This window comes from Schistosoma haematobium, chromosome 3, assembly GCF_000699445.3.
Source record: "Schistosoma haematobium chromosome 3, whole genome shotgun sequence".
Taxonomy (NCBI): domain Eukaryota; kingdom Metazoa; phylum Platyhelminthes; class Trematoda; order Strigeidida; family Schistosomatidae; genus Schistosoma; species Schistosoma haematobium.
Window position 1 is genome coordinate 18,230,214 of NC_067198.1, and position 21,559 is coordinate 18,251,772.

A 21,559-nucleotide genomic window follows, 5' to 3' on the forward strand; every position below is an offset into this window, starting at 1 on the left:
ACAGCAGTGATATATACTAGTACGGTAAACCACAAGGTTAGGGAGAAACACTGGATCTCAGTAGCATCTACCGCACTGATAGGTGCTCGAAAACTCATCTCATCTGGCTCTGAACATAATGAAGAGCGGAGTCAGCTTAAGCGCAAGCTGACAAGAAGTCTACGCAATGATCGGGAACAGTGTTGGGTAGCGAAAGCAAGAGAGATGGAAAAGGCAGCGGCAATAGGTAATAGCAGACAGTTGTTCAGACTTGTTAAGGAAACCGACTGTTAGTGAAACGCTCTCAGAGAAGGATGGACATATTATACATTCTCAATCCAGGAGATTGGATCGATGGGCAGAACACTTTAGGGATCAGTTCAACTGACCTTCAGCCACACTTCGGTTTCCCACGATCTCCAGCCAACCTGAATGGCAAGTTAATGTAGGTCCTCCGTCTCTTTACGAAGTTGAAAAAGCTATAGAAAATCTGAAGTGAGGGAGAGCAGCAGGCCCTGACAGGTTTACTCCTGATATTTTTAAGGATGGCGGTCCAGTATTAGCAGTGAGATTAACCGAGGTCTTAGGTAGAATTTGGGAACTGGACGTAATCCCATCTGACTGGTCTCAATCACTGATTGTGCCAGTCTATAAAGAAGGACAAAAGTCCTCTGGGGAATCAGTTTAACTAGTATCATGTCTAAAATATTAGCTGCAATAATTCTTCGACGCCTAACTAAAGCTCTTGAAGAGCAGACTAGAGAAAACCAGGCTGGTTTTCAACCTGGACGTGGTTGTATAGATCAGATATTCACACTACATCAGGTTCTAGAACACAGACATACGTTCAGACGCCCCACAACGGTAGTATTTCTCGACCTTAAAGCAGCATTCGACTCTGTTGATCGTAAGGTTCTATGGCAGTGTTTGTCACTGAAAGGAGTACCAAAGAAGTATATTAACCTTATAAAGGCTCTCTACTCGAACACAACTGGTCGAGTGAGAGCTTATGGCGAACTGTCATCAGAATTGATTACCTCAAGTGGTGTTCGTCAGGGCTGTCCACTCTATCCATTATTGTTTAACTTTGTCATTGACGTACTTTTAGAGATAACACTCTCCTCATCTAAATTTCCAGAGGTTTAACTTCTACCAGGAGATTCACTTTTTGACTTAGAATATGGCGATGACATAGTTCTATATTTGGTGAAGATGCTGACAAAATGCAGAGTCTTTTGACCACCACATAAGCAACAATGGAAGCATGTTCGGCATGCGATTCTCTCCCTCGAAATGCAAAATGTTGCTTCAGGACTGGTCAGCGTCAACACCTGAACTAATGATAGGGAGTGAAGTAGTTGAGTGTGTCGACCGCTTCACTTATCTTGGAAGTCTCATCAACCCTTGTGGTTTGGTGTGTGACGAAATCTCAGCACGAATACAGAAGGCTCGACTAGCTTTTGCCAACTTGCGTCATTTATGGCGTAGGCGAGATATCCGTCTATCAATCAAAGGACGTGTTTACTGCGCAGCAGTTCGTTCCGTCCTACTTAATGGCAGTGAAACATGGCCGGTAAGAGTAGAGGATGTTCGTAGGTTACTAGTATTCGATCATAGGTGTCTTCGAAACATTGCTCGTATATCCTGGGACCACCGAGTAAGTAACACAGTTTTTGGTGGTGTTTTGTTCTCTGAGCTGGATGGTTTGGTCGTGGAGCTTTCATCGTTCTTCTGAACGACATCATCAGCACAAACTTCAGATAGAAGTGAAGTGTTCGAATTTCTCCATATGTGTTTCACAGCTTGTTCTGTGCACCTCGATGTTGATTGGTTCTTGTTGACCTTAAATTTATCATTGTTTACTTCTTTGTTTTGGTTGTGTCTCCCATTGGTTTGATTTTTGTTCCTATATTTATGCATGATTTTCCTGATTGGTTGATAAATTGGATTGATTTCAATATGTTTGTTGATTGCTGATTGACCTGAGGGCCAAGCTTCTAAAAATTCTCTGGTGTTTTTGGAGTTTCCTCTGTCTAAGATTTCTACATTTTCCCAATCGAATGAATGTCCGTAGTTATCCACGTGTATTGATATAAGTGAAGAGATATCATGGCGTTTGACTGCTAATTGATGTTCATGTAGGCGTAGGTGGAGGGGCGTCCGCTTTGTCCGATGTAGTGTTTGTCGCAATTGGTGCAATTTATTTTGTAGATGATGTTTGATTTGTTTTCCTTTGTTATTTCATCTTTTGGTTTGCATAGGATTGATTGTAATGATTTTGTTGGTTTGTGTGCCACACCTATTCCGAAGGTTTTCAGCAGTCTCGTTGTGGTTTCTGATATTCCTTGTATGTACGGTAGGGTGATCCTTTTGTTGATTTTTGTGCTTGATTTGGGTTCTGATGCTGTGTGCCGTTGGTGCTTTTTGATGAAGTTGATTGGGTAGCCGTTCTTTTGAAATATGTCCCTCAGGTATTTCTCTTCATTTTCGTGCTGCCAGTGTGTTGCAGTGTGTCCTCGCCCTCTTGAACAATGTGTGTACGCAGTTGATTTTGTGAGCTCTTGGGTTGTTGCTGTTGTAATTAAGGATTTGATCTGTATGGGTCGGTTTCCTATATACTTGAGTTTCCAGTTTTCCTGTATCGGTTCTAGTGATCAATATATCCAAGAATGCTATTTGGTTGTTTGACTCTTGTTCCATTGTAAACTTGATGTCGTTTAAAACGTTGTTGATCAGTTTGTATGTGTTTTCCAGTTCATCCTTTTTGACGATGACAATATCAGGACTGATCGCAGAAGCAATGATGCAAAGACTAGAAGCCACGATATTACCAGTGATCAAGCCAAAAATTTGGATTCGCTACGTAGACGACACCTTTGTCATCGTCAAAAAGGATGAACTGGAAAACACATACAAACTGATCAACAACGTTTTAAACGACATCAAGTTTACAATGGAACAAGAGTCAAACAACCAAATAGCATTCTTGGATATATTGATCACTAGAACCGATACAGGAAAACTGGAAACTCAAGTATATAGGAAACCGACCCATACAGATCAAATCCTTAATTACAACAGCAACAACCCAAGAGCTCACAAAATCAACTGCGTACACACATTGTTCAAGAGGGCGAGGACACACTGCAACACACTGGCAGCACGAAAAATGAAGAGAAATACCTGAGGGACATATTTCAAAAGAACGGCTACCCAATCAACTTCATCAAAAAGCACCAACGGCACACAGCATCAGAACCCAAATCAAGCACAAAAATCAACAAAAGGATCACCCTACCGTACATACAAGGAATATCAGAAACCACAACGAGACTGCTGAAAACCTTCGGAATAGGTGTGGCACACAAACCAACAAAATCATTACAATCAATCCTATGCAAACCAAAAGATGAAATAACAAAGGAAAACAAATCAAACATCATCTACAAAATAAATTGCACCAATTGCGACAAACACTACATCGGACAAAGCGGACGCCCCCTCCACCTACGCCTACATGAACATCAATTAGCAGTCAAACGCCATGATATCTCTTCACTTATATCAATACACGTGGATAACTACGGACATTCATTCGATTGGGAAAATGTAGAAATCTTAGACAGAGGAAACTCCAAAAACACCAGAGAATTTTTAGAAGCTTGGCCCTCAGGTCAATCAGCAATCAACAAACATATTGAAATCAATCCAATTTATCAACCAATCAGGAAAATCATGCATAAATATAGGAACAAAAATCAAACCAATGGGAGACACAACCAAAACAAAGAAGTAAACAATGATAAATTTAAGGTCAACAAGAACCAATCAACATCGAGGTGCACAGAACAAGCTGTGAAACACATATGGAGAAATTCGAACACTTCACTTCTATCTGAAGTTTGTGCTGATGATGTCGTTCAGAAGAACGATGAAAGCTCCACGACCAAACCATCCAGCTCAGAGAACAAAACACCACCAAAATCATCCACCTGAGCTACAAATCTTCTCCACCATCTCAAAAGTAACACAGTTGTTAGGAAACGAGTACTAAGTAAGGATGGCAAATCAATTGATGACGTAGTGAGACTTCATCAGTTGAGATGGCTGGGACACATGTTACGTATGCCCAACGACCGACTGCCTCGACGTGCGATGTTCAGTGGTATAGGAGTAGGTTGGAAGAAAGCTAGAGGCGGCCAGACCAAAACATGGCGCAAGTCCATGAAGTCACTGACAAGTGGACTGAGTCATGTTGATAGGTGTAGACTACCTGGTTGGGGACCGCGAGATGGTAGCAACCGATGGTTAGAGACTCTGAATGACATGGCTCAAAATCGTTTGCAATGGCGCAGATGCATCCACTCTTTGTGTTCTCCCAAATCTTGATCTCCTTATTCCTCCTTGTCTCTTTTTTTTCTCTTCCCAAATTTATTTCACTGTATTATACTCTTTAAATAACATCTCCAAACCCTAATCTTCCCGATTACTGCTTATACTCTTATTACCTCTACCACTACGGGATTTGAATCGACCACTGCATCTCTGTGCTAATGTGGTGTGGCAACTCGAACTGATGTACGTACGTACGAAGTTCTACGTTGTTACTGACTGACTGACTATAGTGCCGTCTGTCTAACCTCAACATTGCTCACTCGGTCGTTGCACAAAACAATAACAATGCTTCGAAGACACCAATAATAAAAAAAGCTTCAGTGTAAGCTTGTCTTCAACTTTCATAGACCGTTTCCACAGCCATGGAGTGTAAGAAAATGAGTTTGTGCTCAGTGTACCCTCCCTTTGATTACGAGACGGGTATCTCGCCTATATCACAAGCGACGCAAGCCAGCCGAGTTTTCTGACTCCATGGTGAGATTTCTTCACACACTAATTTACCAGAGGTGATGAGACTTTCAGTATAAGTGAAGTGGTCAACGCACTCAAATGTTTCGCTTCCTATTATTAGTCCAGGAGTTGACATCAACCAGACTTGAAGCTAAATCTTTCATTCATCGAGAAAAAAACTCATCCTCAACATGTTTGCATTGTTTCTTAAGATGATACAAAAACCCTGCATTTTGTCAGTCTTCACTGAATAGTATTATACCATCTTCATATTTGAAGTCGATAACTGAACGTCAGTTTGTAAGACGAGGTATTTCCTATATCTGGTAGAATCCGACATTTTTGTATTGACGATTGTGACTGTCTGGTTTCCGGCTCAGCTATGATGAACACTAACAACACTTGATTAACTCAACTGTGAAGAGAGAGAGAGGGAGAAGGATGGTAGAAAGTTGAATTCCATAAAAACAGAGTATTGTACTTAAAACTCACGGGTATTTATCGATGTCCAAACGGATTCAGATAATCAGATATAGGCTGTGACATTGGGTTGGTGAATAGTTCATTTATGATGGTGCACCCACAAATGGATCTGTTTTACAGTCTAGCCTTAAATTATCGTATCACTGGTTTTATTGTAGTCAGTAATAACTATAATTTAAATACGATTGAGAACCTTGAACTATTTGTTATTGCTTATTTTATTGCAGCCCCTTTTTATCTGACCAAGAATTGAATAAACTTGGTAGAACAACACGAAAAATTCCTGTGTATCTTGGTATCTCTATTGGAATGATTGCAGGTGTAATGCATGCGTTTGTATCATATGATGAATTCCTACGTGCCAATAAATATACTATATTTGTAAACAATGAAACGGCTAGGGTCAGTTATGGGTAGATAAGTGTCTCTTATATTGATCATATAACCCTATTTTTTATGTAACTATTTTTTACGCCTATTCAATCCCTTATGGAGAGTACCATACCATTTTAAATATGTGATTTTTGTTTTCTTTAGGCTGCTACATATATGACTGAAGGTTTAGATAACTATCTGGCTTATCTGCCTACCATTAAAACTCAAGCCAATTGTATTGTCTTAAAAGTTTTCTCACCATAGTCTACTGTATAAACTTTGTTTGCACAACTTAAGGTAAAAATTCTTGACGTATACTGTTAATTTAAACAAAAAACATTCAAATATAAAACTTATTTTTCATCAACAACTATTTGTGTTTAGTCAAATCAATTGGAATAAAAGTTTAATCATTTCGATCTCTCAAAATCATGAAATATGTATGATTGTCTTTTTGTTTTTCTGGTATTTAATTTCGGTCGATTTCAATTATACATGAAATGAATTAGTCCTTCAAGTTTGTCTAGTATCAATATTTCTTTTTTTCCTCCTCAGTAAATTTTAAAAAATCGGTAATGAAGTTCTTGTCCATGATCAAACTTAATTTATTCTTACACTCTGGATTAATTAACCACCTTTGATATTTATTTAACAAGCTGAATATAACTTTATATTAGAGTGCAATTCTATTTCTTACTCTAATATCATTGCTAACTATTTCTTTTTCACAGATTGAAATCATGAGTCAGTTGAAGCTAGACCGCCATTGAAAACCCGGAAGCACTGGATGGCCGTTTCGCCCTAGTATGGGACTCCTCAGCAGTGCGCATCCACGATCCCGCACCACGCGGGGCTCGAACCCAGGACCTACTGGCTTCGCGCGCGAGCACTTAACCATTAGACCACTGAGCCGGCATCCAACGGTGTTAATGTCTAACTTCAACTATTTCTTTATCAATAATGATTTACGGAGTGTTGTTACAAGGAAAAAGAGCAAAGATTTTCCGCTATTTTTGTATTAATTGTTTATGTCTTCCCATCGATGTCTAGGACCGCAATTGATCAGACTCATATTGATATATGTGCATCCTGTACAGATTGACTCGATATTGCCTGAAGTCACAAGCATTATAAGCAGAGATGGATGGTATTCAGCTGTGGAATACAGGACGCGCGTTTCGTCCCGTTTGGGGCTCGTCAGCAGGATGTACCTTTATCCAAGGACGAAACGCGCGTCTTGGATCCCACTACTAGCCACCATTATCTCTGCTTATAATGATTTCCCACTAGCTATGCTTATTTTCATTCAGGTGTGGATAAACCCATACTGTTACCAATCTTTGGTCGATGTCTTAACAAATACTTTAAAATGATAGCAAATTTTTTACTTATCACTTCTGAATACTGGTCAATGAAAATATTCAACGTACATACATATAAGTTGATGTTCCTAGTTCCTAAATCAGGCATAATTTTTCTTTATGATTACAATTTAGACTGAAAAAATCAAGTTATTACTGTGATGAAGTGTAAATGAACATTCACCGTTATTATAACTCTTACGAACTAAAATTATGCAAATGTCAATTATGAGTCTTTCTGTTTATCCTAATCTGTTAAGGACATCTCAGAGTCGTCGTTTTTTTATTAAAAAAATCATCTAACCCATAATCGCTATGGGTATACATCTGAATATTTCAAGATAATTTGGAGTTTTACACTATTGTTCAATACAATAGCACAATGATTTATATCCATTGAGGTTTAGTCTAAGATTTTATCATTTTATACTTTTTAACATAATGTTATTGTTTCATGTCTATTTCTATCAAATTTGATCATTACCTTACCACACAATTCCAAATGTATCGACATAAAATTATAAACTGGTTAAATAAGATATATATTGCTGTAAGACACGATAATAGTCAGAAGTGTGTGTATATTGCAAGAAGTTACAAAGTACTTAAATAATACATATACATAGCTCTCAATTGTCTATTTGCAACTTTCCGTGTTTTATTCTATGTAAACTGTTTAGTCGTCTGGTCTCCAAGTGTTCTGCCAACACCGTGTTTTCGATCCACTGGAAGTTTTTACAGTCGCTGCAACTTCGACGCCACGTTCAACTACACACTACTTACAAACATCCTTGTTGGTAGCGTCCACTACAATGCCATTAAATTTTCCATTGTATATTTTAAAGGAAGACTATAATATATGGATGCTAATACTCAAATTATCTAAATTATAATTTCATATGCAATAGTTTAACTAACTGAAAAATAAACAGAATAAAAAACTCTTTTGACAAGCTTTTGTTCATTTTTTCAATTATTTCTGTTTTAGCGTCATTCCTTAGATCATTGTATACTTAAAGGTGCCGTATTTGGAATTTCCACTGGTTGCAAAGTAACGATACTTACTGGTGGATTCTAGTATGTTCACAATTAATTCTTTTTACATGTGATTCGGTATATTTCAACATTTATTCGATATTTTTAACTGAAGAAAATACCTCTTTTTGAATATGGAGATTGCTTGTTGTATTTTAAATCAGCAGGATTGTATTTGGTCAGTTTAACTACCATAATACATTTTAAGAAATCTTTTTACCCATAAGAACTTAAAGATATTGTAGTGGATTATTAAAGGGAAATTGCGGAAATAGTAAAATCTATGGTAGGATAAAATTTATTTTCGTTCAATTGTTTTGTTGGATTACATTTATTTGTTTCAACTCACCATTGTTTCCACACTGTTAATCTCCGTCGTGACTTTTGTCTATCAGTCAAAGGTCAAGTTTATAGTTCATCTATGAGAGTCATTTTCGGTGTTTATTTATTCCCTACTTTTAACCATCGTTATTCAGGAACGAGGTCCTGAGGTCTGGGAATGTTTGTTTACATTTAACAGGGTTAGTAATTATCTGGTTGTTAATATATTGGAACGCTGTCTTCAGTGATTCCAACATGTTTCACAAATGTCTCAGCAACTTCCACATACGGCGCCAAAATATGTATAACTTCTAACATTGAAATACTACTCTAGACTGCTTTAATTACTAAGCTATTAGATTAAGCATCCCAATATTTATGTGTCGTAATGCGAGTACTCAATATGGAAGTTATAAGTATATAAATTTTGTTGAGGATGTTAAATCTTCAAATATTATATTTCTGAAGAGATCCTTATCAAAGTTCATGTATGATTTTTAAATGAATTTCGGTCACTGGGTTTAGATATGTTTGCACCTTTATCGATTTACTTAGTACGAGGTTAATTAATCCATTTTAAGGTATTTTTGTAATATTCCTAAATTCACTGCCCTGGTACGGCCGAGGGTGGAGAGAGATAGCTCTCACATGGCCACGTGTATAGAGCTACTGCCAGGGAAATCCTACTCATTGCCTTCTCGCGGCGGGGGTGTTGTTTACGGAATTGAGAGGACGAAAAGTGAATGTTCGCGCTTTAGCCGGGTTGATGGAAATGGAGGATTCACCTATGGGAGTTGGAAAACCCTGATTCCAAACCAATGGTGTACATGGGCTCCAAGATCTTGAGGGAACAAATGGAGTATGAACCAATTATTCCTCACCGACTATCATAGGACTGCATATCTTGACGTTTGCTATTACCTTATGGATTAGAACTGCAGGTCAAAGGCTCGGAGTGTGGTCTCTTATGAAAACCACCTGCTTCGGTGTGGGCATCCGGGCAGTATCTCAGCCCTCGTACAAATCAATGATAACTGCTACTGTCATTGTTATTGTGTGATGCATATGTATTTGGTGCCCCCTTTTATTAATGTTTACGTGTTCAAATAAATATTAATGACTTTATGTACTTGAAAGTAATCTAATTTTTATAGGATCTTCACCAGTACATCTTTGCATGACTTCCCTCTCATCTGAGGATAATTGTTAAAATGTTGTATATTAGTCATCCGGTCGATCCAGTTCGCTCTCACATCATATTAGAAGAATCTCCCAGGTGCCAGTGATTCAGAATTACCGTATTTGATTTCAATTTCACAACACCCTTGTAAATTATTTTATTGTGAAGATTAAAACAGAATACGGCTAACATATTAATCAGTTTTATTGTAGTATATAATTATACATTATGAACTTACTACTTTAACCTTTTTAGTAGTCAGAGTGATTAACAGTAGAAATCTAGCACAACAGACCATAACGAATCGTGTGATTCATATGCATATTATTCATCAAAGATTAGTTTCATTATTCATGAAAGTGAAATTTTTTGTTTAAAACACTCATATAGACAGTCTTTAATATGTCGTTTTGTCAGACTGATATTTTCTTTTATTCATCAAAGCACTCTACCGTTACTGTTCTCCGCAATTCAGGGGAAAACAAGTTACTGGGAACACGCTGTAGGCTGGGGTAAGCATTATTAAATTTTTTATGTATATTTACTTGTAGGTTCCTCATGGCCTATTTTGCGAGATTCATTAATGCTTAGGTTTCATCGGTCGTATTTTAGTTTGTTCATTTACATTCGTAACTCTTACCCAGAAGACTAGTTGTAAACCTGAATCTATCATTTATTCGTGTTTGTTATTTTTTTATAGATGTTACATTTGTTAATCCAATTAATTGCGTCTATTAAATCAATTATAAAAATAACCTTTTTCTAATTTACTGATGATAACTAGGAATTTAATTTTGAGTCACCTATCGGCAAAATTTAGGTGTATTTTTATGACAGCGCTCTCGTTTGTTTGATTCACTTTCGATATCGACCTTACATTATGTTATTCATCAGCAAATTGTATTTCATTGAGGATGTTTGCATTAGTCTTGTCTCACTCAATGTGAAGTATTGATTAATTGTAGTTTATATGTTATTCCCTATTATTTCCAGTAACATTCATGTACATGACTTAGGAAACTACCAACATCTTCAGGTTTCTTTTTATTCTGTTTCCATACACACAGAGAAATATGTACATTTATTTCCCCACTAATGAATCCTTGTGCCATAACTTCTACCTTGACGCCGTGGTTGAGCTTCCCTATCCTGTTGAATCAGCCGAGCTATATTGGCTGGAATACATGTCCCTTTAGGTCCTACCATACTACTAGGCAGGTCGGTCGGAGTATAGTGAACGAGAACAGAGACGGAGCAGCCGAATGTGTTTGAATACAAAGTTACAGAATCTTTTAGTAGAATCTGAGAACCATACAGTAAACACTTCACTTGCAAAATGTCAATCAGTTGTTTCAGACTTTATTGTTTCTTCACTTCCACACCAATCACTCTCTGTCTCGTTCTTTTCTCTTCGATCTTCTTAGCCTTCTGCCTTCAGGCATTTCACTTTCGATTGGTGATACATACTACTTATATCTGTCGACACCAGTAGCACACACCACACGAGAACTATAAGACTAAAAGCAGCAACTTAAGGTCTGAGGGCGATATAATAATGCTGACTGTAGAGGAATGTGGTAATAGTAAGGTGTTTTCCTCGCACAACCAGTATCTACAACTGTGCTGTCTTCTAACAACGGAAGAAAGGGCTAAAAGAGTTCGACCTTAAAACTATCATGCCTCACCTTACCCCATGAACTTCCGTTTCTGGCGTTCAGGCCTTTTAAAGGGCACAGCTAACGCATCAAAAAGGCCGTGAGCAACCGGGCTCAAGCAGTTGTCCCTGCGGTCACGTTCCAATGTCGCTAAAACCACCACAAATCCAGCTACTCGTTCAGGTCCCTCAAGAAGGTACATCTGTCCACGGTGTGGACATCCGGCAAGTGACAACCGCCCTCATATCTCTGTCAGCACCCGACGAACAAATCCTCCTATCACCTCTTAATAATTCTTCCATCCCTTTGAGTAACCAGTCTCGTATATCTTTATCACGACGCTCCACCAACCCATTTATTGTTTTCTTTATTTAACGACAAAAATATTGGTACAAGGGGCATCAAATATATATGCGCCACACAGAACAATGAAAATTCGAAGAGGAATACAAAGAAAGAAAAAAAAAGCTAAGGAGCACAAAAAAGAGAGAGAGCAATAACGAAGAGATTGGTGTAAGGTAATGTGCTAGTAATCAGGGAACGCAAAGGTACAATCAGAAGAAATCTTTCAGGTAAGGGAGACACAACCACTTTTTATGAAGAAAGTAAAAGAAGGTTACAGCAGGATCGCCACTGGCTTCTATTCTGAGCCATATCTGATAACGTCTCTAGCCACTGTGTAGCACCATCTCTCAGACCCCAACCAGGGATTCGTGAAGGACCGACACAAGCCAGTCCTTTGCAGCTTTCATGCCACGACACCATGTCATGCACTGACCACCTCTTCGCTTCTTCCAACCAGTCCCAGAGTCGGCAAATAATGCACGACGTGGAATTCTCTGGAACGACATTCGGAGAACATGTCCAAGCCACCGAAGTCGGTGTTTCAAGATGGTGACACCAATTGAATTATCATCTCTGTGCCCGAACACACGATGCCGAACCTCTGCATTACTGACATGGTGTTGCCACTGAATGTCAGCAATCCTTCGGAGACAGCGATGATCGAACACAGAAAGTCGTCTAACGTCCTCAACTCGGAGAGACCAGGTTTCACAAGCATAGAGCAAAACTGCTCTCACCGACGCGTTGTAGATCCGACCTTTTACAGCCAGTGTGAGTACAGGATTGGAATCCTGCCAGTCTTGTAGAAGTACTTTGCACTTCGAAGGTGCAAAGCACATACCATACCTACGGACACTGATTGCCAACTGATTAAGTGCGGATTGCATGCCTTGGGCATTATCGCACAGTAAGACAATATCGTCCGCATACTCAAGGTCGAGAAGTCTTTCTCTAGGCAACAGATCCACACCACCATTACTTACATTCATCAGAGCTGTTTCTAGAATGTCATCGATGTCAAAGTTGAAGAGGAATGGTGAGATTGGGCAACCCTGCCTAACCCCACTTCGTGAATGGAACAATGGAGAGAGGTGGTTGTATGCCCTCACTCTGCCTGAGGTGTTTGTATATAGGGCTTTTAGGATGTTAATAAACTTCTCAGGCACACCCTTCTTCAATAGACAATCCCGGAGAACAGTCCTGTCCAACGAATCGAAGGCAGTCCTGACGTCAAAGGACACTACGATTGTTGGCCTGTGATGAGTATGTCGGTGTCCTAACATTTGGCGGAGGGTGAAGATATGATCAATACATCCCCAACCAGAACGAAAACCAGCCTGCTCCTTGCGAGTCAATCTTTCTCGGGTTTTGAACAACCTACGAAGTATGACGGAAGCCAACAGTTTGGACGCGATTGGAAGTAGACGTATCCTCCGATAGTTGTTGAATCGATGATGTGAACTTTTTTTAAAGATAGGAACAACTATCGACTCATTCCACGATGTTGGAACACTCTCTAGTTACCAGACCTTTGTAGATAACTCAGTCAGTTCCATAACCAGAAAGTTCCCACCATATTTGAAAAGGGCCGGAGGTAAGTCACCTGGACCCACTGATTTGTGGCACTTCGAGAGTTGGAGTTCTTTGCAAACCTCCTCCTTAGGTGGATCAGTCGCCATAGGCTATGGAGAGAAGGACAGACTGATCGAGGTGTCCGAAGCAGCAAACCAGTTAAACTGCCCCTCAAAAAACTCTGCCCATTGTTCAAGGCGTCGGTGGATTTAGTGATCGGTATTCCGTCATCTTCACAGACTGTCTCATTCACACCAGACTTCTTGCTCCCAGTGACTTGGATGAGTTGAAAAAGCTTTCGGCAGTTACCAAATGCAGCTGCTGCTCCCAACTCGTTAGCACGCTCCGACCACCAGGCTTCTCGATCTTTACGCAAGCTTTGCACAATTTCACTAAGTAACAATTTTCGTTTATATTCAAATCCGTGGTCACCCGGAGTAGACCGACGCGCTTCAATATGTTGTAAGGAACCAGAAGAAACCCATTGCTTATAAGTGGGACGTTTCGCGAAGCCGCAAGCGGCTTTACTCGCCCTTTTCATGACGTCATGCAATTGCAACCAATGCTCATCTATACATTTCGGTGGAATGGTAGCTAGCCTAAAAGCTAGCTTGTTTCGATACTTACTAGCAACAGAAATTTCAACCAATTCGCTGACATAAATTCGGTGGCCACTGAAAAGTATGGTAAGATTGGCGCAGACCAGGGCATGATCACAGTCCAGATATGTACTACAAAAGGAACGGCAGTCTTGTACACAACCACGCAGGCGGTAGATGATCGCGATGTGATCAATCTGAATCCAGGCTTGGGATGCAGAGGGAGGACGCCAGGTGGCACATCGGCGATGACTATGCCGAAATTTAGTGCTAGCCAGAAACAGGTTGTGGTCTGTGCACAGTTGCAGTAGACGGTTATCTGTCCTGCGACCAACAAGTCCCCATCGGCCACCTAAACGACTCTCTTCTGTGCCTAGACACCCGACCTGAGCATTCAAGTCTCCGGCTAGTACTACAATATCTGTCGGATGTACTTTCTGGAGAAGAACAGTTAACTGGTATTAGAATTCATTCTTGATTGCATCCGGGCTGCAATCTGTCGGGGCATAGGCGGAGATGACGAAGAGACATCGTTTCTCACGCCGATTTCTTCTCACTTTGATGGAAATTTCTAATCTAACAGCACATAACCGACTGTTAATGGAGATTCAGTCGATTAGTACTGCCTCGGCTCTAGCGCTTAGTGCGACACCAACGTCAGCAAGACCAGACGAAGATGCCACAGGGTCTTCGGATAAATGCACGTAAAACAAGCTTTTTGAAGCGATAGATGTAGAGCGAATTTGTAGTACTTCACCAGAGTCTTGAATACGGGTCTCGAATAGACAAACAACGTCGATATTAAGACTTTCTAAAAACATAGCCAGCCCTATCTGTTGTCCGACCTGCAAATGTGTGAACGTTGAAGGCAGTCAGTTTGAATGGTGCACGTGGTTTCAGAAAAACTGCTTCAGTATTCTTATTTGGTGGTCGCATCCAATTTTCAACCAGTCAGTAACTCGAGAACGTTTAGACAGAACCGGGTTTCCACCATAGACGAGCTGCTGTATAAGTCGAAAAATAATTATACACAGAGTGGGCATAAAAGAGAGCGAATAAGTGACGTAGTAAATAATAATAATAATAATAATAATAATAATAATAATAATAATGTGAATCGTTTGACTGTTAGTCGAAGCAAGAATAGTATTTTCCGTAAGTATCGTCATCTCATTCTATTTGTGTGCGGGCTGGTCCTTCCCACTCTCGACCATACCAGGACGTTTGGGGGCCACCAATGCTGATGATTTGAGTCCGCAAAATATTATCCCTGGACTCTTGAGACCATGTTAGACATTTTAATGTCTGAACATTGTGTTAAATAGGAAAATAGGCTTATTTAGCCAGGACTCTAGAATCTCGCACTATCGATATTTGCTACGTCTCCTAAACGCGCATACAGGATCCAAGTAGTCATTCACTTGACCTGACCTTGTTAATATAAAGGGCGCGCACGATTCACCCTTCGAGTACATTCAGACCCCACTGTTTCTTTCCGTAGCCTCTCTGGGATATATATATCATTAAGTTTTGAAGCGAAATAAAGATCATTCTCTAGTTCAAGGACGGATTTTGCCTGAATGTTACTGGACGTAGAAAAGCCACACCAAGTAAGCCCTTTAGAGTTCAACTTAATAATGAAAAAGTTAAGAATATATTTCAGGAACAACTAGTGGAGTTAATCAGCGGTGAAAGTGATATCCATCCCAAGGTAGATTGGCATGGTATCCAAGAAGCTGTGGAAACAGCAGTGATATCTACCAGTAACCGAAATCAAAAGGTCAAGGGAAATCGGCGGATTTCAACGGCGTCTATAAAACTGATAAATGTTCACGTCAGGGAACAGTTCAACCAGCTTTCAACCACACTTCAGTTATCCATTATTTCCAAGCAACCTGAATGCCAAACTGATGTAAGTCTTGCGAATCTTGGTGGGGTTGGAAAGGCTATAAGCAATCTAGAACGAGGCAGAGCACCAGGGCCTGATGGACTAACCCCTGAAAATTTTAAGTATGGTGGTTCAGCTTTGTCAGTTAGATTAGCTGAAATCTTGGCTAAAATCTGAAAACGAGATGTAATCCGATCTGACTGGTCCCGGTAGGTTCTGGAACATAGACATACTTTTCGACGTCTGACTGAATTTGCGGCGTCCAACTCCGGTTACCATGAGGTTCTGTGACAGTGTTTGTCAATGAAAGGCCTACCAAAGAAATACGTTAACTTCGTATAGGCTCTCTCTACTGAAACACTACTGGTCGAGTCAGAGCTAATGACCAAGTGCCATCAAAATTGATTACTTTAATTGGTATTCGTCAGGGTTATCCACTCTCCTCACTTTTTACTTAACTTTGTCATAGACATAGTTTTAGAGATAACGCTTTCATCGTCTAACTTTTCATGGATTGATCTTTTTATATTCGAAGATTAAATTATGGGTAACTTCTGGGAACTGTTATTATATATATATATATATATATATATATATATATATATATATATATATATATATATTCTTGTTGTATAACATTTAAGTAACTAGACTTCATATATTTATGTTCCTTTTACTATAAGCTTCCATTTGACTTATTGACTACTACTATATGACATACTATCCTTAAGTTATTTCCAATTGATTAATTACAGTCTCTCACAATCACAGCCACTTTTTGGCCTGATTTTGGATAATTTGTATCTTTTATTTTATGCTATGCGGTCTGGTTTGCTTGCATATAAGCCAATTATGTCTGAAATATGTGATTCGTACTATGGAAGCTGACTGAGATTGTGTTCTGGTCTCAAATGGACAAGGCTGGATGAGAAGAACCAATAAGGACTCAGAGTTAACTCAAAGCTGCTCGTACTGGTTAACGCGCTATTGGGTTGGTACAGTGCCAAGGTCATATAAGTCGTGTTCTAATTGGCTATTTAGTCACGTGACAATTAACAGCAAAAGTCATAACACTTCTACCGAGAGATGCACTTACTTCCTGATTAGAGTTTGCTGGTGATATATTTCTGTTTGATAAAGACTAACAAAATGCTGTCTTCTGACCACCTTAAACAACAATGGAAGCTTATTTAGGATGCAGTTTTCTCCCTCCAAATCTAAAATATCACTTCACGATCGACTTGCTTCAATGCCTGAATTAAGGAAACGGTATAAAGTAGTTGAACGCATCGACTGCCTCACTTATTTTTAGAGTTTCATCAGTCCTGATGGTTTGGTGTCTGGCGAAATCTCGGCACGGGTTCAGAAGGCTCGACTGACTTTTGACAACTTGCGTCACTTATAGCGATAGTGAGATCTCCGTTTTCCAACCAAAGGACAAGTTTACTGCTCAACAGTACACTCCGTTCTATTTTATGGACGTGAAACATTGCCACTTAGAATGGAGGATATTCGTAGGTTACTGGTATACGATCATAGATGTCTTGGAAACATTGCTTGTGTATTTTGGAACCACGAAGTAAACAATGAGTTGGTTAGGATTAGGGTGCTAAGTAAAAATTGGAAGTCGATTGATGAGGTAGTAAAATTTGATCAACTGAGATGGTTGAGACACTTGTCACGTATGCCCAACTGCTATCGTACCTCGAAGGGCGGTGTTTTCTTGTGCATGAGTAGACTGGAATAAAGCTGGGATTGGTAAAACCACAGCATGACGTCAGTCCATGAAGTCGCCGAAAACTTGACTTTACCATATCACTAAGTATCGACTACCTAGTTAGGGTCCGCCTGATTATCGTAAACAATGGTTAAAGACTTGGGGTAAGATGGCTCAAAATCGGTCGCAATGATGAAGAAGTCCATCCATTTTTTTCCATTAAAGACTGAGTCTCGAAATCTCATTATACTTGTTTTTCCTTTTATTATATCTTGTCTTTTCTACTACTACAGTCAGTTGCTATCCCGGGATTTATCTTGAAATAACTTAGTCTGGCTGTGTTAATATGATAAGATAGCTTGGATCGACGTATATATGTGTCAGGTTCTACATTGCATATGACTGACTGACCCTCCGACCGATGTAAACAAACTTCTGATCATATAGTTTATTACTTTAAATCGATTGGTGATTTAGGCATATTGTGTTTAATGTATTGTGTTATTCTACAAATATTTTCGATTTGACATTCTGTTTTTTTTCTTACCTATTAATTTTTCATTTTATATAGGAATTACAGGTTCATTGTATTGCTTTAATCGTGGATTTAAACGAATGCTTATAGCAGGAATGATTGCTTCTGTACCTGGTCTGCTTACTGGTGTTTTATCCATGTTAGCATGTCGTGCATCAAATTCAACATTTGAAGAATTATACGCAAAATATTTAAATGAAACTCAGAAAATCTAGTTGTTAGCATTTCATGTTTGTTTCTTTTTACATAAAATTATTCTCTAATGTATTTTATAGTTTGAACTAATTATTTTCTAATCACTTGAACATTTCACTTGTATCTATCCTATTAAATCATGTTATTACTATTTAGATAGTATTAAATGTACTGTGGTTTGCGTGTTTCTTTTGAAAACAATTTATTGTGGTAATTATAGTAAGCACATTTGGCGAAATCGCTGTTTCTTTGAGGAAGTTGTTTTGATCATCATTTTTAAAATTATTTGTGGCATAAACATTTAGTTAGTCTTAGTAGTCTATCTCTAAGGTCTTCAGTTTTCAGCATCACTCGTATTGACTGTTATATATCCCATTATTTCTCAACATACAGTTTTGTGAATTACAGTATCTTCTTAGCCTTAGTTCTCTTTTAAAATCGCTTTCGACATATGGTGTGATTAGATATGCATGAAACATATGTCATCTATGTGATGAAGCCCAACCTTTTTTCAGCTATACTCTTTATTATCATCTAGTTCTCTGCTGCTGTTTCGTGCGAAATTACATAGTGGCTTGGTAAAATATGAAAACCGTACATTAAATACATTATTTGCAAATCCTCCTTCATTTGTTCTTTACATACTTTATGATCCTTTCAACCCTATTGTTATTGCGACTTCTCCCTATTTCTCTCTCTGTCCTCTTCAATCCAATGTTATTTTGGAAGACATTCCACTTCAGACTGCTGCCACATACTACTTATATCTGTCAGCATAAGTAGCATAACCACTATACTTGTTAAGACGCTCGGTAATTAGATTTTCAATGGGTGGTTATAAATAATACAGTGAATGCGCTTCTATACGCTGCTGATAGATATAGTTGACCTCAAAAATTTAAAATATGAACATTTCTGACAATAATTTCGAGTCTGGTAAAATAGTGTCCCTAGAGTTAAAACAGATGGCAGTGAAATCTGTGATACTGAATGTTTTTATTTGTCCGCAGGTATAGTACTATAATGGAAGTCGAGAGGAATACGAAAGAATTTTTCAAACTTTTAATCAGCCGATATTACGGCTTTACTCACACCACTAAAAGTACGATAGTTTAAAAACCATCCCTGTCAAGTAAGTAGATAATGTCGAAATTACAACGAATAACATGAGTTTGAAAGTAACATACCTTTATATCAAGCCTAAATACGAAAAAATTACTGACAATGAGCTCGACACCATATTCCAGAATTCAAACAGTCCATTCAGGAAAGTAAATATCGCGTACGATAACAGCAAATGTAAAATTAGGTGAGGAATGCTGTCCTTAGTAGAATAAAAATTAGATTTAGATCATGAACAAGTAAATAGGTGTTTCGTTTCACGAAGTGGGTTTTTTTGTTGGTGAGAAATTGTGTCTAGATCAGTTTAATTTGTAGTTGATATTGGTCACGAACTGAGATAAGTTGGGGTTCCATTGCAACCAAAGGTATAATGGTAAGATGTTTTGTTCTGTTATGCAATTTTCCACAAGTGGACATTCACAAACTTCTAACCAAGAATGAGAAATCTAATTAGCTTGTAGATTTCGGGATTTGGAGACTACTTTGAACTGTAACTAGATTCGAACAAGTAACCTACGTATTATTGGCTCAATCTTGAATAAGTTATGTGACTTTGTAGCAGTGGTTATACATATAAATGTTCTTTTATGACGTAAAGCCTTGATAACTTGTAACGATTGCCATAACAGTTGGTTTGTTACTCGTTCCATTTAATTCAACGATTTAGAATTCAGTTGAAAGATATAGCTAGGTAATGAGTTACATGATAACGGGAATGTTACATATTAATTTAAAAAAAAACCTAATACACTAACCAGAATCAAACTAAAGTTTGGTCACTTTGTGTTACGTACGTTAGTTCTTCGACTGCTAGTTTGACAATGGTTGTGTTCCAGAGAAGATTCGATTTTCTTTAAAAGGAAATATTTCTGGTTGTGAAATACACTGACTCTAAATATTTTTTAATTCAAAACTATACCACCTAACAATAGTAAGTATTCTAAATATGTACATTCATTTTTATGGCAACGATATCATGGAAACTTGCAATCACTTGTGTATGATATTGGTCACAAATTGACATTAACTAGGGTGCGTTTGTGAAACACAAAACACCTGGTATTTTCAGCTGTTTGCATCCATAACCTTGCTACTGATTAAATTTATGACTATTAGGTCTCATCACCAAACAGAAAGTGATGCAGTGATTCATATTGAAATTGATCAATTGGACTATCGCAGATTTTAAAAAATTAACAGAAACCCATTTTTAACGTAGGTAAAGTAATGATAAATTAAAATATTGGGTGTTCATACTGCCAGTAATTGCTAACTACTTCCGTGTAAATCCACTATCTATTATTTTGATAAGACTCAAAGAAGCTGCCTTCTTTAGTGATTGTTTACTTCAAACAACCTACTAGCATAATCACCATCAATCAAATTAACGCGATCACAATATTAAGGACATTTAGTCGCAAATCCCTTTGAACCAACTTGAAAATTCGAATTCAAACCCTTCACATTAACCTTGAAATGTAGATTTGTGAATCCATACGTATGTAGCATTTGTTATGAAATGAAGCTCTTAAATGATGAATTCAGAGAAAAAGATAAAACCAGAATAAACGGACGAGATTGATCATTATTTCTTTTTGAATAATTTAAATACCAGTTTTATAAATAGTATTTTATTTCTTCATAATGGTAACAATATAATTTCTAAAGTTTCGTCAAAATCCTTTGAGATATATCAACTTGATTTCCGAGAATATAATAAAATAACATTGTTATGTTCCATGGTGATCATCCGCCTAACTTAAGCATGATTTAGTTACCAGCAAATTGTGTGTCATTCGCCGAAATTCAAGTTTACAAATAAATAATATCAGAATGGGTTTTGTGGAGATTTTAAGAAATTTCACAGGTTGAAATCATGAGTCAATTGAAGCTAGACCACCATGGAAAACCTGGAAGCACTGGACGGCCGTCTCGTCCTAGTATGGGACTCCCCAACAGTGCTTCCAGGTTTTCCATGGTGATCTAGCTTCAATTGACTCATGATTTCAACCTGTGAAATAAATAATAACCAAGGAAGATATACATTTAATGTAGGTGCTTAGACTGATGGCGGCCTGCTTGAATATCAGGGCTACCTGTTCCTCCGATCTAGATATTTTATCAAGTTATCTGTTTTGTTGTTTGTTTTAGCACATCATTATGTCTATTGTGCGCACAATCTGTTCAAGCGCGTTTATGAAAAGTTTACAACCTTTCGCTATACGGGATATAAAAAGGTACAATCAGCGACATCATAGTGGCTGGCAATATGCATTAAAACGAATGAACATTAATCAAATGTGGATTACCGAACTCCTAACATCTAACTGGTCATCATCCAAAATTTATCGT

General features: G+C 38.3%; 1 protein-coding gene across 2 annotated transcripts in view; it reads left to right on the forward strand.

Moving 5' to 3' along the window:
* MS3_00005153 (uncharacterized protein) overlaps nucleotides 1–21,053 on the forward strand; it is a 45,294-nt gene extending 24,241 nt beyond the window's left edge. The window contains exons 13-16 of one of the 2 annotated variants that reach the window (XM_051213178.1): nucleotides 5,535–5,709; nucleotides 8,032–8,120; nucleotides 10,024–10,091; nucleotides 17,927–21,053. In XM_051213178.1, the coding sequence (XP_051069132.1) occupies nucleotides 5,535–5,709; nucleotides 8,032–8,120; nucleotides 10,024–10,091; nucleotides 17,927–18,105 (511 nt within the window). In that variant the 3' untranslated portion in view covers nucleotides 18,106–21,053. Of the gene's footprint in view, nucleotides 1–5,534; nucleotides 10,092–17,926 lie in introns of both variants that reach the window. The other variant, XM_051213177.1, reaches the window with a different exon arrangement.
* The last annotated feature ends 506 nt before the right edge of the window (nucleotides 21,054–21,559 follow it).